General features: G+C 47.2%; 1 protein-coding gene across 7 annotated transcripts in view; it reads left to right on the forward strand.

Moving 5' to 3' along the window:
• The window catches only part of blnk (B cell linker), a 260,778-nt gene that overhangs the window by 202,265 nt on the left and 36,362 nt on the right, over positions 1 to 22,151 (forward strand). For 6 of the 7 annotated variants that reach the window (XM_085994750.1, XM_085994751.1, XM_085994754.1 and 3 more), the window contains 4 exons: positions 2,264 to 2,432; positions 4,154 to 4,290; positions 11,703 to 11,793; positions 18,930 to 19,004. In XM_085994750.1, the coding sequence (XP_085850876.1) occupies positions 2,264 to 2,432; positions 4,154 to 4,290; positions 11,703 to 11,793; positions 18,930 to 19,004 (472 nt within the window). The remainder of the gene's footprint in view (positions 1 to 2,263; positions 2,433 to 4,153; positions 4,291 to 11,702; positions 11,794 to 18,929; positions 19,005 to 22,151) is intronic. The other variant, XM_085994752.1, reaches the window with a different exon arrangement.

Genomic DNA, 22,151 nt, shown 5'->3' on the forward strand with positions numbered 1-22,151 from the left:
AGGGGGATGCAAGGAAGGCATGAATCAGAATAGCGGAGAGTATGTGTTGGAGAGGTAGGGAGGGGCGATAAACATTCTTATAATTCAACAAATTGAAGTTTCACATAAAAGGAGTGAATTAAAACATTTATATGGAAAAGTTACACAGGAGCAGCCCAACACCACTTCCACAGTGTCTGAATTGGATTGCAAACCACGTTGTCCATTTCAGTAAAATCTCAAATTACCCACAAATGACATTGATGCACCTACACATAGAAACTTGACCACATTCCCACAGCCTCTGCGTACATTTTCAGGCTTTCTTTGTTATGGAGAAAATGGATCAACAGACTAATCATAACCCCGCAACTTACGTGAAAACAGCACTCTGTGATGCATTAGTCATGAGTCATGACCAACGGTTCCACCACAGACCCAATTCACGTACGAACCGGGGTCAAGCAAGGCTGTGTCATCGCACCAACATTCTTCTCGATCTTCCTTGCTGCAATGCTCCATCTCGCCCTCAGTAAGCTCCCCACTGGAGTGGAGCTAATTTACAGAACAAACGGGAAACTGTTCAACCTCCGTCGCCTCCAGTCCAGATCCAAGGTCGTCTCATCCTCTGTCATCGAATTACAGTATGCAGACGACGCTTGCATCTGTGCTCACTCAGAGGTTGAACTCCAAACCATCGTCAACACCTTCACCGAAGCGTACGAGAGCATAGGCCTTACACTAAACATCCGTGAGACAAAGGTCCTCTACCAACCTGCCCCCGTCACACAGTACTGCCCCCTAATTATCAAAATCCACAACAAGGCCTTGGACAATGTGGACCACTTTCCATACCTCGGGAGCCTACTGTCAACAAGGGCAGACGTCGAAAACGAAGTCCAACACCACCTTCAGTGTGCCAGTGCAGCCTTCGGCCGCCTGAGGAAGAGAGTGTTTGAAGACCAGGACCTCAAACCCGACACTAAGCTCATGGTCTACAGAGCAGCTATATGCCTCAGAGACATGGACCATGTACAGCAGGCACCTCAAAGCACTGGAGAGGTACCACCAATGCTGCCTCCGCAAGATCCTGCAAATCCATTGGCAGGATAGGCGCACCAACATCAGTGTTCTTGCTCAGGCCAACATCCCCAGCATCGAAGCTTTGACCACGCTCGATCAGCTCCGATGGACGGGTCACATTGTCCGCATGCCTGATACGAGACTCCCAAAACAAGCACTCTACTCGGAGCTCCGGCACGGCAGGAGAGCCCCAGGTGGGCAGAGGAAATGCTTCAAGGACACCCTCAAAGCCTCCTTGAAAAAGTGTAACATCCCCACCGACACCTGGGAATCCCTGGCCCAAGACCGCACAAAGTGGAAGAGAAGCATCCGGGAAGGCGCCGAACACCTCGAGTCTCTTCGCCGGGAACAAGCGGAAGCCAAACGCAGGCAGCGCAAGGAGCGCACGTCAACCCAAGCACCCCACCCACCCCTTCAACCACCGTCTGCCCCACCTGTGACAGAGACTGTAGGTCCCGCATTGGACTCATCAGTCACCTGAGAACTCATTTTTAATGTGGAAGCAAGTCATCCTCGGTTCAGAGGGACTGCCTAAGAAGAAGAAGAATCATGAGTCTAGAAGTGTGCAGAGTGGGCACACCTATCTAATAAATGTCCAAAAACTTCCTTAGTGCTAATGTAGGTCATTCACATGTACGGAGAGATGAGAATAAATTCCCTCTTCAACCCAAAATTACTGTTTGTTGAAGGGAGACTAATTCAGCCCATAGAACACTGGGGCTGGGAAAAACCTACTTATAATAAGTTACCTATACCAACAAGAAAATACTGATAAAACTGAGAGGAATAGATTTTAAAATCAAAGGAAAGAAAAGTAATTAACGGTTAGGCACCATTAATGTCATAGATCCCACCTTAATGCAGGTTTTTGGATGTGTTTACCTGTAGACGTAACTAACGGCCCAGTGTAGATACTGCCTGGCATGAAAGTCACATCTGAAACTTCTACACTGATGGAATCTATACACTCGTCTGAAAATAACTTCATAAATTTTAATTATTAAATGAATTGGCCTGTTACTTACACCAACTGATAAAATATTAACATTTGATATAGTTTGACTATATTATGACTATATTTTGACTAAGTGAATATTTTAATTTATTCTGATTTATTAAAAAATGCAATAAAATTAGTATATAATGCTAATTCAAATAAAAAAACTGTTGTGCTATGATTAATGATTGTACTTGTGTGCAGGACAACAGTGATTATGAAAACCCAGATGGGCATTCTGATGGCTCAGACACTTATGAAGATCCACGTGATGATGGCGAGGATGATGAAAATTATGAGCCGCCTCCTAGTGAAATTAAAAGCAATAAAAGAGTTCACCAATCTTTTAATACTTCTAAGGGTGAATATGCAGGTAATGTATGGTTGTTCTGTTTTAAAATTTAATGTTCCGTTGCTTGTTACTGTCGCATATTGGCTTAATTTTTTCATGCGCTAAGTATTTGGGATATGTACTGTTCTGGTACTCAATAATTGCACAAAAGTCAGAATAAGTACAAAATCATCCAAAAAGTTAAAACTTCAAATTATCAGGTGAGCATCTCCATAAATGCTTACTACTTTAAGACTGGTCACTTATAACTAACCAATTCTGTTGGCCGTGATGTGCTCAGGCATGCTTTTTACACTTCCATCACAATTGCAGCTTGACTCCCATTTGTACTCACACCAACTTTCTTAGTAAAATTATCACCAGGAGGAATGGAACTCCTTTGGTCTTTAGTAGCTTCCTTAAATCAGACAGCTCTTTCCCTCGCAGTCCTCTCTGGACACTGACTCTCACCACCTTAGCCACATATGCCAAACTGCATGTCACAATAGTTGCAGTCATTATTAAATTTGTGTTTTAAGATGAGTACCCATCTTTCTATACCCAAACATTGTGTTTGATTTGTTGTTAAGGCACCTGATTAATGATCTCATTAGCTTCTGTGTCAAAATAGCTTACATCGACTTCTTTGTAGAATCCAAACTTGGGCATTTGAGATCTATACCCCAAATCACTGTCCTTTTGAAGATTGGGCCCCGAAGAGTTGGTTTCATAGGCTCCTCAGCCAAGGGCCATCATTTCTACAGCCTTCGTGAAAGAATGGCACTCCCCCTCTTCCATTCCCTGGTCCAACTGCTCACTAGTGCTCAGTGCATCACTCAGTGAAAACCATTGGTGGCCGTGCCTTCTGTTGCCTAGGCCCTAAGCTCTGGAATTCCCTGCCTAAACCTCTCCACCTCGCTATCTCTCTTTCCTCCTTTAAGATGCTCCTTAAAACCTACCTCTTTGACCAAGCTTTTGGTCACTTGCCCTAATTTCTCCTTAAGTTGCTCGGTGCCAAAATGTTGTCTTATCATACTCCTGTGAAGCGCCTTGGGATGTTTTACTACGTTAAAGGCGCTATATAAATACAAGTTGTTGTTGTGGGACGTCCATCAAAATATCACTAAGTCTATGAGCCCTTCCTGCTGCAGGGACCCCCCACCTCCCCCCCCACTCCCCACAATGCTGCTCCTTTCTTACTCATTGTTGCCCTGTTCTGCTCCCTGCCAAAAAAGTGTCCCTTTAATCAGTTGCAGCATTGGAAATGCTACAACACTAAATTCCCGTCCTTCCCAGTGGCAGTAAACCAAAAGGCAGCAATTTTACCGGTGCCATCCTATCCCACCATAGCTAATGAGGACCAGTCCAGGAATCGTGAGTGAGTTAGCAGCAAACTCACAATGGTGGACAGAAGCCTCATCACTAAACCACCAGTGGAGCTGTGTCAGTGAAGCATTCTGCCATTGTTTTTATTATTTCTCTGCATTTGGTTTTTCATGTGAGAGTAGATATAAAAATCATTGGAAGAACATCAGGGATAGTAGATGCCCATTAAACAAAGTTCAACGGGAATGTGATTTACCAATCAGTAAATATATTTTCTCCTTCGTAAAAAACACTCAAATTAATTTATTAAAGATTTCTATTTAACAATAACTTTATATATTACCTAAAGGGTCTTTAAAAGCAAGCTGACCAGTTCAGTACTGGGACGGTGGCCGTTTCTGGATCTAGCAAAGTAAGACTCCTTATCATTTTCATAGACAACCGACCAGTAAACCGGCCAGCCATCCCTTTCTCAAAGCCGCCACCAATGATGCCACGATCATCACCAATTCCAACCAATCGAAAGACGCCCCCACAACCTCAGGCAGCTGGGAAAATGGAAGAAGATGATGAGGTAAGGTCATAAGCAAAAAGGGAAATCATCCTTTTAAATTGCAAGGCTTTGCTAGTGGTGAGGGGCCATGAAGTGGGCAATTGTAAGTCAGTATTTTGGATGCACCTGCGTCACTGCAACTTACAGGAAGGTAACACTATCACCGCCCCTTGACATTCAACGGCATTACCATTGCCGAATCCCCCATTATCAACATCCTGGGGGTCACCATCAACCAGAAACTTAACTGGACCAGCCACATAAATACTGTGGCAACAAGAGCAGGTCAGAGGCTAGGTATTCTGCGGTGTGTGTCTCACCTCCTGACTCCCCAAAGCCTTTCTACCATCTACAAGGCACAAGTAAGGAGTGTGATGGAATACTCTCCACTTGCCTGGATGAGTGTAGCTCCAACAACGCTCAAGAAGCTCAACACCATCCAGGACAAAGCAGCCCGCTTGATTGGCACCCCCTCTACCACCTTAAACATTCACTCCCTCCACCACCGGTGTACCGTGGCTGCAGTGTGTACCATCTACAAGATGAACTGCAGCAACTCGCCAAGGCTTCTTCGGCAGCACCTCCCAAACCCACAACCTCTTCCACTTAGAAGGACAAAGGCAGCAGACACATGGGAACACCACCACCTGCAAGTTTCCCTCCAAGTCACACCATCCTGACTTAGAAGTATATTGCCGATCCTTCATCGTCGTTGGATCAAAATCCTGGAACTCCCTACCTAACAGCACTGTGGGAGTACCTTCACCACACTGACTGCAGCGGTTCAAGAAGGCGGCTCACCACCATCTTCTCAAAGGCAATTAGGGATGGGCAATAAATGCTGGTCTTGCCAGCGACTCCCACATCCCATAAAAAAACCAATTAAAAAAAAAAGTATCAGCCCACTTATAAAGGAGGAATTCTATTAATTATTCCCCTGTGCCAATATATATCTGGTGAGCAATTAGCCTGGACCTCGGATGTTCACTTTGCAAAAGGTGTCATCTTAGAATAAGTTTTGAGGTGTTGTCACAGTTGGAAAAGCAAATAAATTACTGAAATGTATAAGTAAATCTATAGACTAAACTCAAGGAATTATTGTTGGCGTATTTGTAAGAATATCTAGATGTTTTTACCTTGTTTTAGTTCTACCAGAGACAAAACTATAATATGGAAAGGATTTGTTTAAATCGTGTTTTTGACAAAGCCTGTTTTTCCCTGTTATGTTCTCAAAGGCCCTTCTCAAAACTGCTGATAAGAGAAGCTTTTGAAACACAAGCTTTTATCACAGTAGGGGGCACAGTGAATGCTCACATCAGAGGATTGTTTACATCAGAGATGGTTTGCGGGGGCAATAAATAAGAGGCAACACTCTGGTGTGAAAAGGGTCTGAATGAGGCCTCTCATCTCTGTTTGGTGAACTATTTGAAACAAATGGGTGGTTGTAAAACATGAGGTAAGGGTTGCTTTCGGCAGGAAGAGAGCCATAAACCAAAAGAGTATACGACAGATGCCATTTTTAACTTAGCTAGAGAAGAGAGAGAAGAAGGAAAGAAGAAAGTAAACTCTGGGAGGCTTCGAGAAGCCATCTTCACGATTTCTCATTAAATCTACGCATAGTAAGTTTTGGATGCAGGGCTAACGTGCACTATTCTGTATGGTTGGTTAGGGTGTTTAAGATTCATGTTTTGTTGGTAATAAATGAAGTGAATTATCAAACATATTACTGATCCTAGTTGTACAAATCTGTTTAAAGGGTAAGGAAGGAATTATCCAGCAATATTATAAAGCATGTGAAGTATTGTGTCTGGTGCGATCATTGTGCTCAAGACATCAAGGTATGGGAAAGGATTCAGAGAAGGGCAGCAAAGATTAATACAATCTTATAGTTTATTCCAGCTAGGTTAGTAAATAGTCTGTTAATTACAGGTATGACAGGGCAGCTCACACCCGTGGAATGCACATCCTGTGCCATGTGGGAATTCCTGGACACCTCCCGTGGTCTGGACCACATGTACGGGAAGTGTCGCCAGCTACAGCAGCTCGAGCACCGGGTTACGGAGCTTGAGCGGCGGCTGCAGTCACTGCTGTGCATCCGCGAGGCTGAGAGCTACGTGGATAGCACGTTTCAAGAGGTGGTCACCCCGCAGCTTAAGAGTGTGCAGGCAGAGTTTAGGGAGCTAGGAAAGAGGTTAAAAAGCAGGACCTCTAAGGTAGTACTCTCCGGATTACTACCAGTGCCACATGCTAGTGAGTACAGAAATAGGAAGATAGAGCAGATGAATGCGTGGCTGGAGAGATGATGTAGGAGGGAGGGCTTTAAATTCCTGAGGAATTGGAACCGTTTCCGGGGGAGGTGGGACCTCTACAAGCCAGAAGGGTTGCACCTCAACGGGAACGGGACCAATATCCTCACGGGAGGGTTTACTAGTGCTGTCGGGGAGGGTTTAAACTAGCTTGGCAGGAGGATGGGAACCTGAGGGTAGAAGCAGAAGGGAGAAAAGCTAAGCTGGAAATAGATGATAGGGGTTCAGGTAAAGCGGTATTTAGGAAGGCAAAGAGAAAGGAGAAGGCAATAGAGCAGGGCAATGACAGGGGTAACGATAACCAGAATGTATCAGAAGGGGCAGAGCGTACAAGCATAAGACTGCACCTGAAAATAGAGTCAGAGTAAGGAAAAATGATAAGACAAAATTAAAGGCTCTTTATCTGAATTCGTAACAAGATAGGTGAGTTGACGGCACAAATAGAAATAAATGGGTATGATCTGATAGCCATTACAGAGACGTGGTTGCAAGGTGACCAAGGCTGGGAACTGAATATTCAAGGGTATTTGATATTTTGGAAGGATAGGCAGAAAGGTAAAGGAGGTGGGGTAGCTCTGTTAATAAAGGATCAGATCACTGCAGTGATGAGGAATGATATTGGCTCAGAAGCTCAAGATGTAGAATCAGTTTGGGTGGAGATAAGAAACAGTAAGGGTAAGATGTCACTGGTGGGAGTAGTATATAGGCCCCCTAACAATAGCTATACTGTAGGACAGAGTATAAATCAAGAAAGGTACTGCAATAATCATGGGCAATTTTTATCATCATATAGATTGGACAAATAAAATTGGCAAGAGTAGCCTTGAGGACGAGTTCATAGAGTGTATTCAGGACAGTTTCTTAGAGCAATACGTTGAGGAACCAACCAGGGAGCAAGTTATTTTAGGTCTGGTAATGTGTAATGAGACGGGATTAATTAATAATCGCATAGTAAAGGATCCCCTAGGAAAGAGTGATCATAGCATGGTAGAATTTCAAATTCAGTTTGAGGGTGAGAAACTTGGGTTTGAAACTAGTGTCCTAAACTTAAATAAAGGCAATTACAAAGGTATGAGGACAGAGTTGGATAAAGTGGACTGGGAAAATAGATTAAAGTGTAATACGGTAGATCAGCAGTGGCAGACATTTCAGGAGATATTTTATAAATCTCAGTAAAAGTGTATTCCAGTGAGAAAGAAAGGCTCTACGAGAAGGATGCACCATCCATGGCTAACTAAGGAAGCTAAGGATGGTATCAAATTGAAAGAAAAGGCATACAATGTTGCAAAGATTAGTGGTAGGCCAGAGGATTGGGAAATTTTTAGAAACCAGCAAAGGATGACTAAAAAAATTATAAAGAGGGAGAAGATAGAGTATGAGAGTAAACTAGCAAATAATATAAAAACAGACAGTAAGAGCTTCTTCAGGTATATAAAAAGGAAGAGAGTAGCTAAAGTAAACATTGGTCCCTTAGAGGATGAGACTGGGGAATTAATAATGGGAAATAGAGAAATGGCAGAGACTCTTATTATTTTGGATCGGTCTTCACGGTAGAAGACACTAAAAACATCCCAATAATAATAGATAATCAAGGGGCTATAGGGAGGGAGGAACTTAAAACAATCTCTATCACTAGAGAGAAAGTACTAGGCAAACTAATGGGGCTAAAGGCCGACAAGTCCCCTGGACCTGATGGCCTGCATCCTAGGGTCTTAAAAGAAGTGGCTGCAGAGATAGTGGATGCGTTGGTTGTAATCTACCAAAATTCCCTGGATTCTGGAGAGGTCCCAGCGGATTGGAAAACCACAAATGTAACGCCGCTATTCAAGAAAGGAGGGAGACAGAAAGCAGGAAACTACAGGCCAATTAACCTAACATCTGTCATTGGGAAAATGCTGGAATCCATTATTAAGGAGGTAATAACAGGACATTTAGAAAATCATAAGACAATCAAGCAGAGTCAACATGGTTTTATGAAAGGGAAATCGTGTTTGACAAATTTGCTAGAGTTCTTTGAGGATGTAACAAACAGGGTAGATAAAGGGGAACCAGTGGATGTGGTGTATTTGGATTTCCAGAAGGCATTCGATAAGGTGCCACATAAAAGGTTACTGTACAAGATAAGAGCGCACGGGGTAGGGGGGAATATTTTGGCATGGATAGGGGATTGGCTAACTAACAGAAAACAGAGAGTCGGGATAAATGGGTCATTTTCCGGTTGGCAACCAGTAACTAGTGGGGTGCCACAGGGATCAGTGCTGGGGCCTCAGCTATTTACAATCTACATTAATGACTTGGATGAAGGGACCGAGTGTAATGTAGCCACATTTGCTGATGATGCAAAGATAGGTGGGTTAGCAAATTGTGAGGAGGACACAAAGAGTCTGCAAAGGGATATAGACAGGTTAAGTGAGTGGGCAAAAATTTGGCAGATGGAGGATAATGTGGGAAAATGTGAGGTTATCCACTTTGGAAGGAAGAATGAAAAAGCAAATTATTATTTAAATGGAGTGAGACTACAAAATGCTGTGGTACAAAGGGATCTGGGGGTCCTAGTACATGAAACACAAAAAGTTAGCATGCAGGTACAGCAAGTAATTAGGAAGGTTAATGGAATGTTGACCTTTATTGCAAGGGGTATGGAGTATAAAAGAAGGGAAGTTTTGATGCAACTTTACAGGGCGCTAGTGAGACCGCACCTGGAGTACTGCGTACAGTTGTGGTCTCCATATTTAAGCAAGGATATACTTGCATTGGAGGCAGTACAGAGAAGGTTCACTAGGTTGATACCTGGGATGAAGGGGTTGACGTATGATGAAAGGTTGAGCAGGTTGGGCCTATACTCATTGGAGTTTAGAAGAATGAGAGGTGATCTTATTGAAACATATAAGATTCTGAGGGGGCTTGGCAGGGTGGATGCTGAGAGGATGTTTCCCCTAGTGGGGGAATCTAGAACTAGGGGGCATAGTTTCAGAATAAGGTTTTGCCCATTTAAGACGGAGATGAGAAGGAATTTCTTCTCTCAAAGGGTCGTGAATCTTTGGAATTCCCTACCCCGGAGAGGTGTGGAGGCGGAGTCACTGAATATATTCAAGGCGGAGATTGACAGACATTTGAACTACAAGGGAGTCGATGGGTATGGGGAGAGAGCGGGAAAGTGGTGTTGAGGCCAAGATTGGATCAGCCATGATCTTCTTGAATGGCGGAGCAGGCTCGAGGGGCCGATTGGCCTACTCCTGCTCCTATTTCTTATGTTCTTAGATTATTGAATCATGAAAAGAGGTTAAAGAAGCTACATCTAAAATTCCAATTAGAAAAAAAGATTAAGGGGGAAATATTTTGAAAATTAATATTTGTGTACAAATAGTACAGAGGTATGTGCAGAACATTGGGATGTGATTGCAAACTTAAAAATCCATGTGTTAGACATGAGCATAAGGAATAAGTCATGCTTACAGCCAACAACTTGTTGCATAGACTGCCACTCCCTGTGGTAAATAAAGCTCGCTTGAAGTGAATTGCCCCAATTCGCGAAGCAGCAAAAATTTCACAAACCTGGGTTGGCAGCACAACATCATGTTCAGATCCTGTAAAAGAGCTTGGTTGATGGAGAGAGCTGATTGGTCATACATTTATGACTGTATCGGTGCCGTTTCCTGCTCTCGCCCCGAACTTGACAATTTCATTCACTTTGCCTCCAATTTCCACCCTTCCCTCACCTTCACATGGTCCATCTCGGACTCTTCCCTTCCTCGACTTCTCCGTCTCCATCTCTGGGGATAGGTTATCGACCAATATTTACTACAAGCCCACTGACTCCCACAGCTACCTGGACTACACTTCCTCCCACCCCGCTTCCTGTAAGGACTCTATTCCATGCTCCCAGTTTCTCCGCCTCCGCCGTATCTGCTCCGACGACGCCACCTTCCACACCAGTGCTTCAGACATGTCTTCCTTTTTCCGCAACCGAGGATTCCCCTCTACTGTGGTTGACGCTGCCCTCGACCGTGTCAGTTCTATCTCCCGCACTTCTGCCCTCACCCCTGCCCCTCCCTCCCGGAACCACGATAGGGTTCCCCTTGTCCTCACCTTTCACCCCACCAGCCTCCACACTCAACGGATCATCCTCCGGCATTTCCGCTACCTCCAAAGTGATCCCACCACCAAACGTATCTTCCCCTCCCCTCCCCTTTCAGCATTCCGCAGGGACCGCTCCCTCCAAGACACCCTAGTCCACTCCTCTATCACCCCAAACAGCCCTTCCTCTTTGCCTGGCACCTTCCCGTGCAAGCGGAGGAGATGTAACACCTGCCCCTATACCTTCCCCCTTCCCACTGTCCAGGGCCCCAAACACCCCTTCCAGGTGAAACAGCGATTTACTTGTACTTCTCGCAATCTAGTATACTGTATTCGCTGCTCACGATGCGGTCTCCTCTACATTGGGGAGACCAAACGCAGATTGGGTGACCGCTTTGCGGAACACCTCCGTTCAGTCCGTAAGGGTGACCCCGAGCTTCCGGTCGCCTGTCATTTTAATTCACCGCTCCATTCCCACTCGGACCTCACCGTCCTTGGCCTCTTGTATTGTTCCACGGAAGCTCAACGTAAACTCGAGGAACAGCACCTCATCTTCCGATTAGGCAGTCTGCAGCCTTCCGGACTCAATATCGAGTTCAACAATTTCAGATCATAAGCTCGGCCCCCATTTCATTTTCTCTTGTAATTGTTCCACTCCTTTCCCCCCCCTCTTTCCTTTTGTTTCTCTCTCACACCTGGCAGCTATCTTTTGCCCTGCCAGTACACTTTACACCTAATCCCAGCCTATTACCATCTCGTCTAGCTTCTTATCTCTTTTACTTCTTTTGTTTCTTTTATTCTTTTGTCCGATCGCAGCCCTGCCTCCGATTTAGTTTCTTTTCTTTCCAGTTTTGAAGAAGGGTCCAACCCGAAACGTCAACTCAAATTTCTCTCCACGGATGTTGCCTGACCTGCTGAGTTTTTCCAGCATTTTCTGTTGTTATTTCGGATTTCCAACATCTGCAGTATTTTGCTATCGAGCTGATTGGTTGTCTTGTATTGTTATATTCTTGTATTCCTATATTATTGGAATGTTGTATTTAATTCCAGGATGATTACATTGTTCCTGTGGAGAATAATGAACCTACCGGTGCATACATTGACCCCACAGAGAAAAGCGCACCACCAGCAGTGTCAAAACGTAAGTTCTGAAGCAGGTCTTGCCAGCTCACACGTTGTCAGCTAATTTATCTTCAAGAGAAGTCCTGGTCCAATTTGTTGTAGCACTAGCTGTGTACAAGAAGCTGAAAAGAAACACATATTTATACTAAGTACAATTATTATATATTTTTTAAATGAAGCCTGAGAATTTCAACAGCAACAACGCGCAGGGAGGCAGATTGGGGCATGTGGTTTCTCACACAGCACAAATCTGGTCACAGCTCTTTTCGGGCAGGATTGGCATAAAGTTAGACACTGTCTCACAGAGAGGGGAGGCTTCATTTTCTAATGGATGATTATAGAGTGACCACCGGTAAAGCCTGGAAAAATGTCACCTCGCAGGTCCATCCGCTTAGCAGGGAAGTGGTGGACTTGGGGGACCCAGAATGGGAGGTGGCAAGAAACAACAATAACTTGTAAATCTTATAAAACAAAACCTAAGGCAGGTAACAGACTAATTCACTATATTTTTCATATCTGCCTTTAAACCAATTCGACATTTATCCAGTGGAATTGCTACCTTACAGGATATAATTGTAAAAAAAAATCAATTCTGAAATGATTTTGCAACCCAAAAAAATATGATAAATGGATGTCCTCTCATTATGTGGAATAAATTCCATAATAAACATATACGTTGACTGAATGAAGACACGATCAGGTCTCTAAAGTAATGAAATATGAAGTGAGCAAACTATTTAACTTGGGCATTGAAGATAGGGCTAGTTGACCAAGTACAAGATTGTTGATTGAAAATTATTATTTAATGTAATGTTTCACATAATACAAGCTTGGATTTTGGGGCTTATTTTTCAATCCAAAATAGTGTATATTAAAAAGTTAGATTTTATGAATTTGCAGTCCAAGTATTAACTTGGCTCAGTGCTCGAAATCTTGCCTCTGAGTCAGATATTTATGGATTTAAATCTAATTTCAGAGACTTGAGCACATAATATAAGATGACTCCAGTGCAGTACTGAGGGAGTGCTGCAATGTCAAAGGTGCTACCTTTGGGATGAGTCACTAAATTGAGGCCCGTCTTCCCTCTCAGCCACATTCATCACCCATCTCAGTGGTAGCACTTGTCTCTGAGTCAGAAGGTTGTAGGTTCAAGCACTTCTCCAGAGACTTGAGCACATAATCTAGGCTGACACTCCAGTGCAGTAATGAGGGAATGCTGCAATGTCAGAGGTGCTGACTTTCAAAAGAGACATTATCGAAGGCTCTGTCTATTCAGATGGGCACATAGCACTATTCCTAGAAGGGTAGGAAAATTGTCCTGGTGTCCTGGACAATGTTTATCTCACAATCACCACCATCAAATAAACAGATTATCTGGTCATTATTTCATTGCTATTTCTAGGACTTTGCTGCTATGTTGGCCTACACAACAACAGTGACTGTCTTTCAAATTGGTTGTAAAGTGCTTTGGGATATGCTGAGGATGTGAAAGATCCTGGGGTAGAGTTTCCGTTTTGGGTGCAGTTGGCGATCCAGGTGCAAATTGTGCCAGTTTTGAGTAGTGTTTTTTATTCTCGCGCTTCCGCTCAAAAACATTCGCATAACGCCAAACATAAAATCTGCCCCATGAATCAGGCAATGTTTTAGACCGTAATTTTTTTGAAACATATTTTTGCTTTAAAAAGTATTCCATTGTGGCGGAGCCACCAGGGGGACTCTGATCTAATGTACATAATTATCTTTAACAAATTATTAGCTACAGAATGAATCTGTATCTTTGTTCATATAATTGCATGTACATAGCGCGGTCCCTTTAAGAATGAGACCAAACGCGATGACGTCATCACGTTGATCACGTGATCCTCCAGCGGCGGGAAAACGCGATGAAGTCATGACGTCAGGCTGGGGAGCCGCCCTAGCCAGTCCTCGTGGAGCCAGCAAAGAGTACAGACCTGTAATGTAGTTCTCCTGTGTTTTCATTTTAAACTCTGTTGATTAGTATTAAACATCGTTTGTTTGATAGACTGACTCGACCTCAGTCCTTTAGTTAGGAATTTAGCCATTCCTACAGTGGTGACCCCGAATTTTCGTGAACAATTTTCGCGGAAGAAGCGAAGCGCGACGAAACATGGAAGCGAACTCCTTGGCTTTGAAGCTCCCACAGTTTTGGGAACAACAGGCGGCCTCCTGGTTCGTCCAAGCAGAAGCACAATTCGATCTCCGAAGCATCGTTGCAGATCAGACCCGTTACCTTTACGTGGTCTCCGCACTCAACAGCTCCACGGCCTCACGGATCATCAGCCTGCTCGAAAACCCCCCGGTTGACAGCAAGTATAATACTCTTAAAGCGCGGTTAATACAGGTCTTCAGGCTCACGAAGGTGGAGCTTGCCGCCGGCTACTCGCTTTGCCTGGGCTTGGCGATTCCAAGCCATCTAAGTTAATGAGCCAGATGCTCACGCTCCTTGGCTCAGAACCACAATGTTTCCTCTTTCGGGAGTTATTCCTGAGTCAACTACCCGAGCAGGTTCAGGCTGCCCTCGCCAGATCAGAAGCCACAGATTGCGCAGCACTTGCTGCAGAAGCAGATACAATTCATGCGGTCACGCAGCAAAACTGCGCCGCCACGAGGCACCCCTCCCCCGCGAACGCCGCTCCGACACCTCCATCCCCCGGCTTGTGTTTTTACCATGCCCGTTTCGGCGCGAAAGCCAGAGGCTGCCGCCCTCCCTGCAGTTTCGCGCCTAAAAAAAACCGACATCAACACCAGCAGCAACTCCAGAAAAGGAGGACCGAGTCTGAGTGACGTTCCGTGGCCTCGATGGCGATTGGAAATTCCGGGAAGCTCCTCTACATTACAGATTCCCTCTCAGGCCGGCACTTTTTATGCAACACCGGGGCGCAGTGTAGCATCCTTCCTGCCTCAGCACTCGATATTCAGTCTGGGATGCATGGCCTCTCCCTCGTGGCAGCTAATGGCGGGGCCATTCGTTCCTTTGGCAAACGGCGGGTCCAGGTGTGCTTCGGCGGGCAACGGTTTCAGTGGGAATTTATTACAGCCAAGGTTTCGCAAGCCATCCTCGGCGCAGATTTCTTATGCGCCAACAGCTTCTTGGTGGATGTAAGAAATCGTCGATTGGTCAACGCGGCCACCTCCCACTCCATCCCTTGCTTCTGCAGTTCCGCAACGTCGCACACTGTCTCCTGCGCGTTGTCCTTGTCGGACGAGTTCACTCGCCTATTAGGTGAATTCCCGGAGCCGACCAAGCCCACTTTCTCCTCCTCAGCCACTAAGCATGGTGTCGAACACCACATTACTACGACTGGCTCTCCGGTTTACGCGCGAGCTCGGCGCCTGGAACCCGGCAAGCTCGCGGCTGCGAAGGCAGAGTTTGCCACGATGGAACGGCTGGGGATTATTCGCCGGTTGAATAGTCCCTGCTCCTCGCCTCTCCACATCGTCCCGAAGCCCGGCGGTGGATGGCGGCCATGCGGGGACTACCGACGCCTTAATGACGCCACTACTCCCGATCGGTACCCGATCCCGCATATACAGGATTTCTCCGCCCATTTGGCGGGAAACTCAATCTTCTCCAAGGTCGACCTCATCCGTGGCTACCACCAAGTTCCCGTACACCCGCAGGATGTCCAGAAAACGGCTGTCATCACTCCCTTTGGACTGTTCGAGTTTCTACGGATGCCATTTGGGCTCAAGAACGCCGCACAGGCTTTTCAACAACTAATGGACTCGGTCCTGCGGGATCTTCCCTTTTTATTTCTCTACCTTGACGACATCCTGATAGCCAGCTCTACCAAAGAGGAACACGTCTGCCATCTCCGCACCCTCTTTCGGCGCCTCAGCCAACATGGCCTCATAATCAACCCGGCCAAGTGTCAGTTCGGCCTACAACAGATTGACTTCTTGGGCCACCGCATTACTTCGGAGGGCGCAATTCCATTGCAGTCAAAGGTCGAAGCGATTACGTCATTCCCAAGGCCACAGTCCACCAAGGCTCTTCAAGAATTCCTGGGCATGGTGAATTTCTACCACCGCTTTGTGCCCAAGGCAGCACGACTCATGCAGCCCCTCTACGGGGCCCTCAAAGGCAAGGCCGGAAAGGATACGATAGCCTGGACGGTCGAAATGGACAACGCTTTCGACAACACAAAAACCGCTCTAGCCAATGCAACTATGTTGGCGCACCCTCTGCCAGGTGCCATCGATGCTTCCGACTATGCCATAGGCACTGTGCAGGAACAGTGGGTCAACGGGATGTGGCAACCACTGGCATTTTTCAGCCGCCAACTCCGGCGCAACGAATGCAAATACAGCACTTTCGACCGGGAGTTGCTGGCGCTGTTCCTGGCTATCCACCATTTTCGTTTTTTGTTAGAAGGACGTCCCTTCACTGCGTTTGTAGATCACAAACCACTGACCTTCGCCGTGGCCAAGACTGCCGAACCATGGTCGGCTCAACAGCAGCGACAGCTAACTTTCATTTCAGAATTCACGACAGACGTCCAACACGTAGCTGGCAAGGACAACTTGGTAGCTGATTGCCTTTCTCGCGCGACCGTACGGGCGGTCCAGCTGGGCATCGATTATGCCCTCATGGCTACCGATCAGGCATCAGACCCTGAAACACAGGCGTATCGCATCAACACCTCTAGCCTCCAACCGACCGATGTGCAATTCCACGCTGCAGGCACCTCGTTACTCTGCGATGTCTCCATGGGAGATCCCCGCCTGATCGTTCCAGTCGCCTGGTGCCGCAAAGTTTTCAACGCCATACATGGGCTTTCGCATCCTGGCGTGAAGGCATCTCAAAAATTAATGTCGGCTAAGTTCGTCTGGAGAGGAATGAGTAGGGATATCCGCGACTGGGCTAACACCTGCGTCGTCTGTCAAACGTCTAAGGTGCAACATCACGTTAAGGCCCCATTGGCCACGTTCGCAGTACCAGAACGTCGATTCGACCATGTCAACGTGGACCTCGTTGGGCCGCTTCCACCGTCGCAGGGGTTCACACACATCCTCACCATGGTCGATCGTACTACGAGATGGCCAGAGGCAGTTCCTCTGGCGTCTACTACGTCCGCTGATATCGCCAGAGCATTCCTCTCCTCGTGGGTCGCACGTTTTGGCGTTCCAGCGGACATTTCTTCAGACCGCAGTCCACAGTTCTCTTCCGAGCTCTGGCACGCTGTGGCCCAGGGTCTCAGCACCAAGCTTCACCACACCATGGCCTATCACCCACAAGCAAACGGTTTGTGCGAACGTTTCCACAGATCATTAAAGGCATCACTGAGGGCCAGCCTCCAAGGCGCCGGATGGGTGGATAAGCTCCCGTGGGTCATGTTGGGTCTCCGCACGGCACCCAAAGAGGACCTGCAATTGTCCGCCGCGGAGCTCGTGTACGGCCAGCCACTCCGCGTACCGGGAGATTTCCTGCCGCTTCCGACTGAGCCGTGGTCCGCAGCCGAACAACTCAGCAACAACCGGGAAACAGCCAGGGCTTTTGCGCCTATCCCAACTTCGCATCACGGCCTTCCATCTTCACACGTACCAGCGGAGCTAAAGAATGCTGAATTTGTATTCATTCGTCATGATGCCCATAGGGATCCACTCAAGGCCCCTTACACAGGCCCTTTTCATGTACTGGAGACAGGCGACAAGAGTTTCTCTGTAGACATCGGTGGTAAACCCGACCACATATCCATTGACCATCTCAAACCGTCACACCTGGACGTCGACCAGCCAGTAGAGACTGCACAACCACCACGATGTGGTCGACCTCCCGCTGCATCCACGCCAGACTGAAGGCTTCCATCCGCCAGCCCGCCCGCTGTTCAACAACGTCCACTCAAGAATACAGGAGTCGCTCTGACAGGCTTGTCAGACCTCCTAGTCGATTGACTTTTACTGTTAAAGACAATTCTGGGGGGCGCATGTGGCGGAGCCACCAGGGGGACTCTGATCTAATGTACATAATTATCTTTAACAAATTATTAGCTACAGAATGAATCTGTATCTTTGTTCATATAATTGCATGTACATAGCGCGGTCCCTTTACGAATGAGACCAAACGCGATGACGTCATCACGTTGATCACGTGATCCTCCAGCAGCGGGAAAACATGATGACATCATGACGTCAGGCTGGGGAGCCGCCCTAGCCAGTCCTCGTGGAGCCAGCAAAGAGTACAGACCTGTAATGTAGTTCTCCTGTGTTTTCGTTTTAAACTCTGTTGATTAGTATTAAACATCGTTTGTTTGATAGACTGACTCGACCTCAGTCCTTTAGTTAGGAATCTGGCCATTCCTACACCATGTTATAGTTAAGAGTGGTAACTTGGTGCAGTTTGATTAATACAGTTGAAAATGGGTTTATCACAAAAAATAAATGTCTCGTCTACCACCTGTGAGTAACCCAATTTTAAATAACTGAAAATGACTTTAAAAAAACTATACAAAACTATTTGCTAGTTATATTGGTGTACAGTAGTCAGTTTCTTAGTAAATTAAAAGAAATGATGTTCAAAAGCTTTTAAAATGTGGCTATTAATGTCTTTGCAGTTAAAAGAACCAGCTTAATTTGTACAGCCTCCTCAAAGGCCCACAAATGAGCGCAGTTAGCGGAAACTCGCAATGGTGATTCATTCATCCTGGGGGCGTGGCCAGTTTTGTGGGCGGGGCCGGCATCTAGCGCGATTTTTTTTTTTTAAACTAGCGCGAAAGGTCGAGGAAACTCGATTGATGCTGAAACTTGATTTTCAGGTGAATTGCACCGAAAAAACCAGCGCCAACGAGCAAAGACTCCAGGCCCCGAGGCTTGTCCACGTATTATTTCTCTCTCTTTGAAGAGAGAATATATTGAGAATTGGGGCTTGGAGTTCAGCAGGCACTTCTGGATTTCTGGTCCATTAAAATTAATAGACCGAAAATCTGGCGGCTCTCACTCACATCCACGCCTGAATTCCCGGTGTGTGCTCCAAGAGCACGAAGCTCTGCGCTGAGAGCGCAGATTTGTAAAATCTACTATTGTATGCAGAAGAATTATGATTCATTTTACTGTAATAGAAAGCTTTCCACTGAATATAAAAACATTTCAGCCGTAACTATATATCTACTCATAAAATTATTCATGTTTTATCAGCTCCTATGGTGAACAGAGCAGCCAAACCATCAGGCTTATCCTCAAGTCCCAAAGCAGGATATTTTCATGGTCCAGGTATTCAAATATTTTCTTACCTGGAAACAGTTATAAATTATGAGATCTAGTTCAAAATACATCAACTTTGACAAAGCAGTTCAGTACCAGAACAACTCATAAAAGCGCTGATGTTCCAGCCTCAGGATCATTTGAAAATTGGAGGTAGGATCCCAGTCCTCTGCCAGGGTTTCCCACCAAAATGAGACTAATAGTTTTGTTGCGGCAGGCCTAGATCATAGGGTGCAGGCTGCCCTCGATCATAGGGTGCAGGCAGGCCTAGATCATAGGGTGCAGGCAGGCCTAGATCATAGGGTGCAGGCAGGCCTAGATCATAGGGTGCAGGCAGGCCTAGATCATAGGGTGCAGGCAGGCCTAGATCATAGGGTGCAGGCTGCCCTCGATCATAGGGTGCAGGCTGCCCTCGATCATAGGGTGCAGGCTGCCCTCGATCATAGGGTGCAGGCTGCCCTCGATCATAGGGTGCAGGCTGCCCTCGATCATAGGGTGCAGGCTGCCCTCGATCATAGGGTGCAGGCTGCCCTCGATCATAGGGTGCAGGCTGCCCTCGATCATAGGGTGCAGGCAGGCCTAGATCATAGGGTGCAGGCAGGCCTAGATCATAGGGTGCAGGCTGCCCTCGATCATAGGGTGCAGGCAGGCCTAGATCATAGGGTGCAGGCTGCCCTCGATCATAGGGTGCAGGCTGCTCTCGATCATAGGGTGCAGGCTGCCCTCGATCATAGGGTGCAGGCTGCCCTCGATCATAGGGTGCAGGCTGCCCTCGATCATAGGGTGCAGGCTGCCCTCGATCATAGGGTGCAGGCTGCCCTCGATCATAGGGTGCAGGCTGCCCTCGATCATAGGGTGCAAGCTGCCCTCGATCATAGGGTGCAGGCTGCCCTCGATCATAGGGTGCAGGCTGCCCTCGATCATAGGGTGCAGGCTGCCCTCGATCATAGGGTGCAGGCTGCCCTCGATCATAGGGTGCAGGCAGGCCTAGATGATAGGGTGCAGGCAGGCCTAGATCATAGGGTGCAGGCTGCCCTCGATCATAGGGTGCAGGCAGGCCTAGATCATAGGGTGCAGGCTGCCCTCGATCATAGGGTGCAGGCTGCCCTCGATCATAGGGTGCAGGCAGGCCTAGATGATAGGGTGCAGGCAGGCCTAGATCATAGGGTGCAGGCTGCCCTCGATCATAGGGTGCAGTCTGCCCTCGATCATAGGGTGCAGGCAGGCCTAGATCATAGGGTGCAGGCTGCCCTCGATCATAGGGTGCAGGCTGCCCTCGATCATAGGGTGCAGGCTGCCCTCGACCATAGGGTGCAGGCAGGCCTAGATCATAGGGTGCAGGCTGCCCTCGATCATAGGGTGCAGGCTGCCCTCGATCATAGGGTGCAGGCTGCCCTCGATCATAGGGTGCAGGCAGGCCTAGATCATAGGGTGCAGGCTGCTCTCGATCATAGGGTGCAGGCTGCCCTCGATCATAGGGTGCAGGCTGCCCTCGATCATAGGGTGCAGGCTGCCCTCGATCATAGGGTGCAGGCTGCCCTCGATCATAGGGTGCAGGCTGCCCTCGATCATAGGGTGCAGGCTGCCCTCGATCATAGGGTGCAAGCTGCCCTCGATCATAGGGTGCAGGCTGCCCTCGATCATAGGGTGCAGGCTGCCCTCGATCATAGGGTGCAGGCTGCCCTCGATCATAGGGTGCAGGCCGCCCTCGATCATAGGGTGCAGGCTGCCCTCGATCATAGGGTGCAGGCTGCCCTCGATCATAGGGTGCAGGCAGGCCTAGATGATAGGGTGCAGGCAGGCCTAGATCATAGGGTGCAGGCAGGCCTAGATCATAGGGTGCAGGCTGCCCTCGATCATAGGGTGCAGGCTGCCCTCGATCATAGGGTGCAGGCTGCCCTCGATCATAGGGTGCAGGCAGGCCTAGATGATAGGGTGCAGGCAGGCCTAGATCATAGGGTGCAGGCAGGCCTAGATCATAGGGTGCAGGCAGGCCTAGATCATAGGGTGCAGGCTGCCCTCGATCATAGGGTGCAGGCTGCCCTCGATCATAGGGTGCAGGCAGGCCTAGATCATAGGGTGCAGGCTGCCCTCGATCATAGGGTGCAGGCTGCCCTCGATCATAGGGTGCAGGCAGGCCTAGATCATAGGGTGCAGGCTGCCCTCGATCATAGGGTGCAGGCAGGCCTAGATCATAGGGTGCAGGCAGGCCTAGATCATAGGGTGCAGGCAGCCCTTGATCATAGGGTGCAGGCTGCCCTCGATCATAGGGTGCAGGCTGCCCTCGATCATAGGGTGCAGGCTGCCCTCGATCATAGGGTGCAGGCTGCCCTCGTGCTACCTGGAAAATGGCCACACTTTTTTTTTAACGTTTGCACCAACCTGTTGGGCCGACGCAATCCATCACTCCAAGAGCGATCGTACAGTTGCCTGCAACTTTAAAAAAAAAATCTTGGGTCCTACATCACTGCCTTTGGAATGGCTTGAACTAAGATCCACCCCTTGCATTCAATTTAGCCGTGACGTAAAGGGAGGATAATGCTTTGGAAAACGTATTTCCCTAATTTTCATTTAATTCCACCATGCCTGCCCGTATATGGACAAGCGTATTGTCTGCCACCATGCCCAAGGAATGGGAAATGGGGGAGACACACAGCAAGGCAAGAGCACGGAGAGAACATGTCCCTCAGCAATTTCCTGCCCCTCTCACCACAGATCTGCCAACAAATCGGAGGGGGGTGGGGGTGGAGTTTGGGGTGAAAATGCCGCCCAATAATAATTGTATGTTTTAACATCAGAAATACTTAAAAAGCTTATTTCAGCTATCGTAATTGGCGTTAACTGCAAAGCGTGATTCAGTGAATCCAAAATGTTCAAGATTTCTGAAGTATCATCATGCCTGCTTTATTTGTAAGTGTACAATGTGTTTAAGTATGTGTCATGAGTGAATGACACATCGATCAGTGAAATAAGATTAAAATTTAAAATAAAATAATTCAGACTCTGCTCGAGTCTGAAAATACAGTATGGCTGTACCAGAATCTCAAGCTATATGTAAACTGATGCAGGTAATCTGTTGTGGGGAAAAGATGCTGCAGCCTCTATTATGTGAGCCGTACACCTTTAGGTCAAATGTCATTTTATTACTTTTTCATC

Source organism: Somniosus microcephalus, chromosome 8 (genome assembly GCF_052327205.1).
Source record: "Somniosus microcephalus isolate GS21.2 chromosome 8, FLI_Smic_1.0, whole genome shotgun sequence".
NCBI lineage: Eukaryota > Metazoa > Chordata > Chondrichthyes > Squaliformes > Somniosidae > Somniosus > Somniosus microcephalus.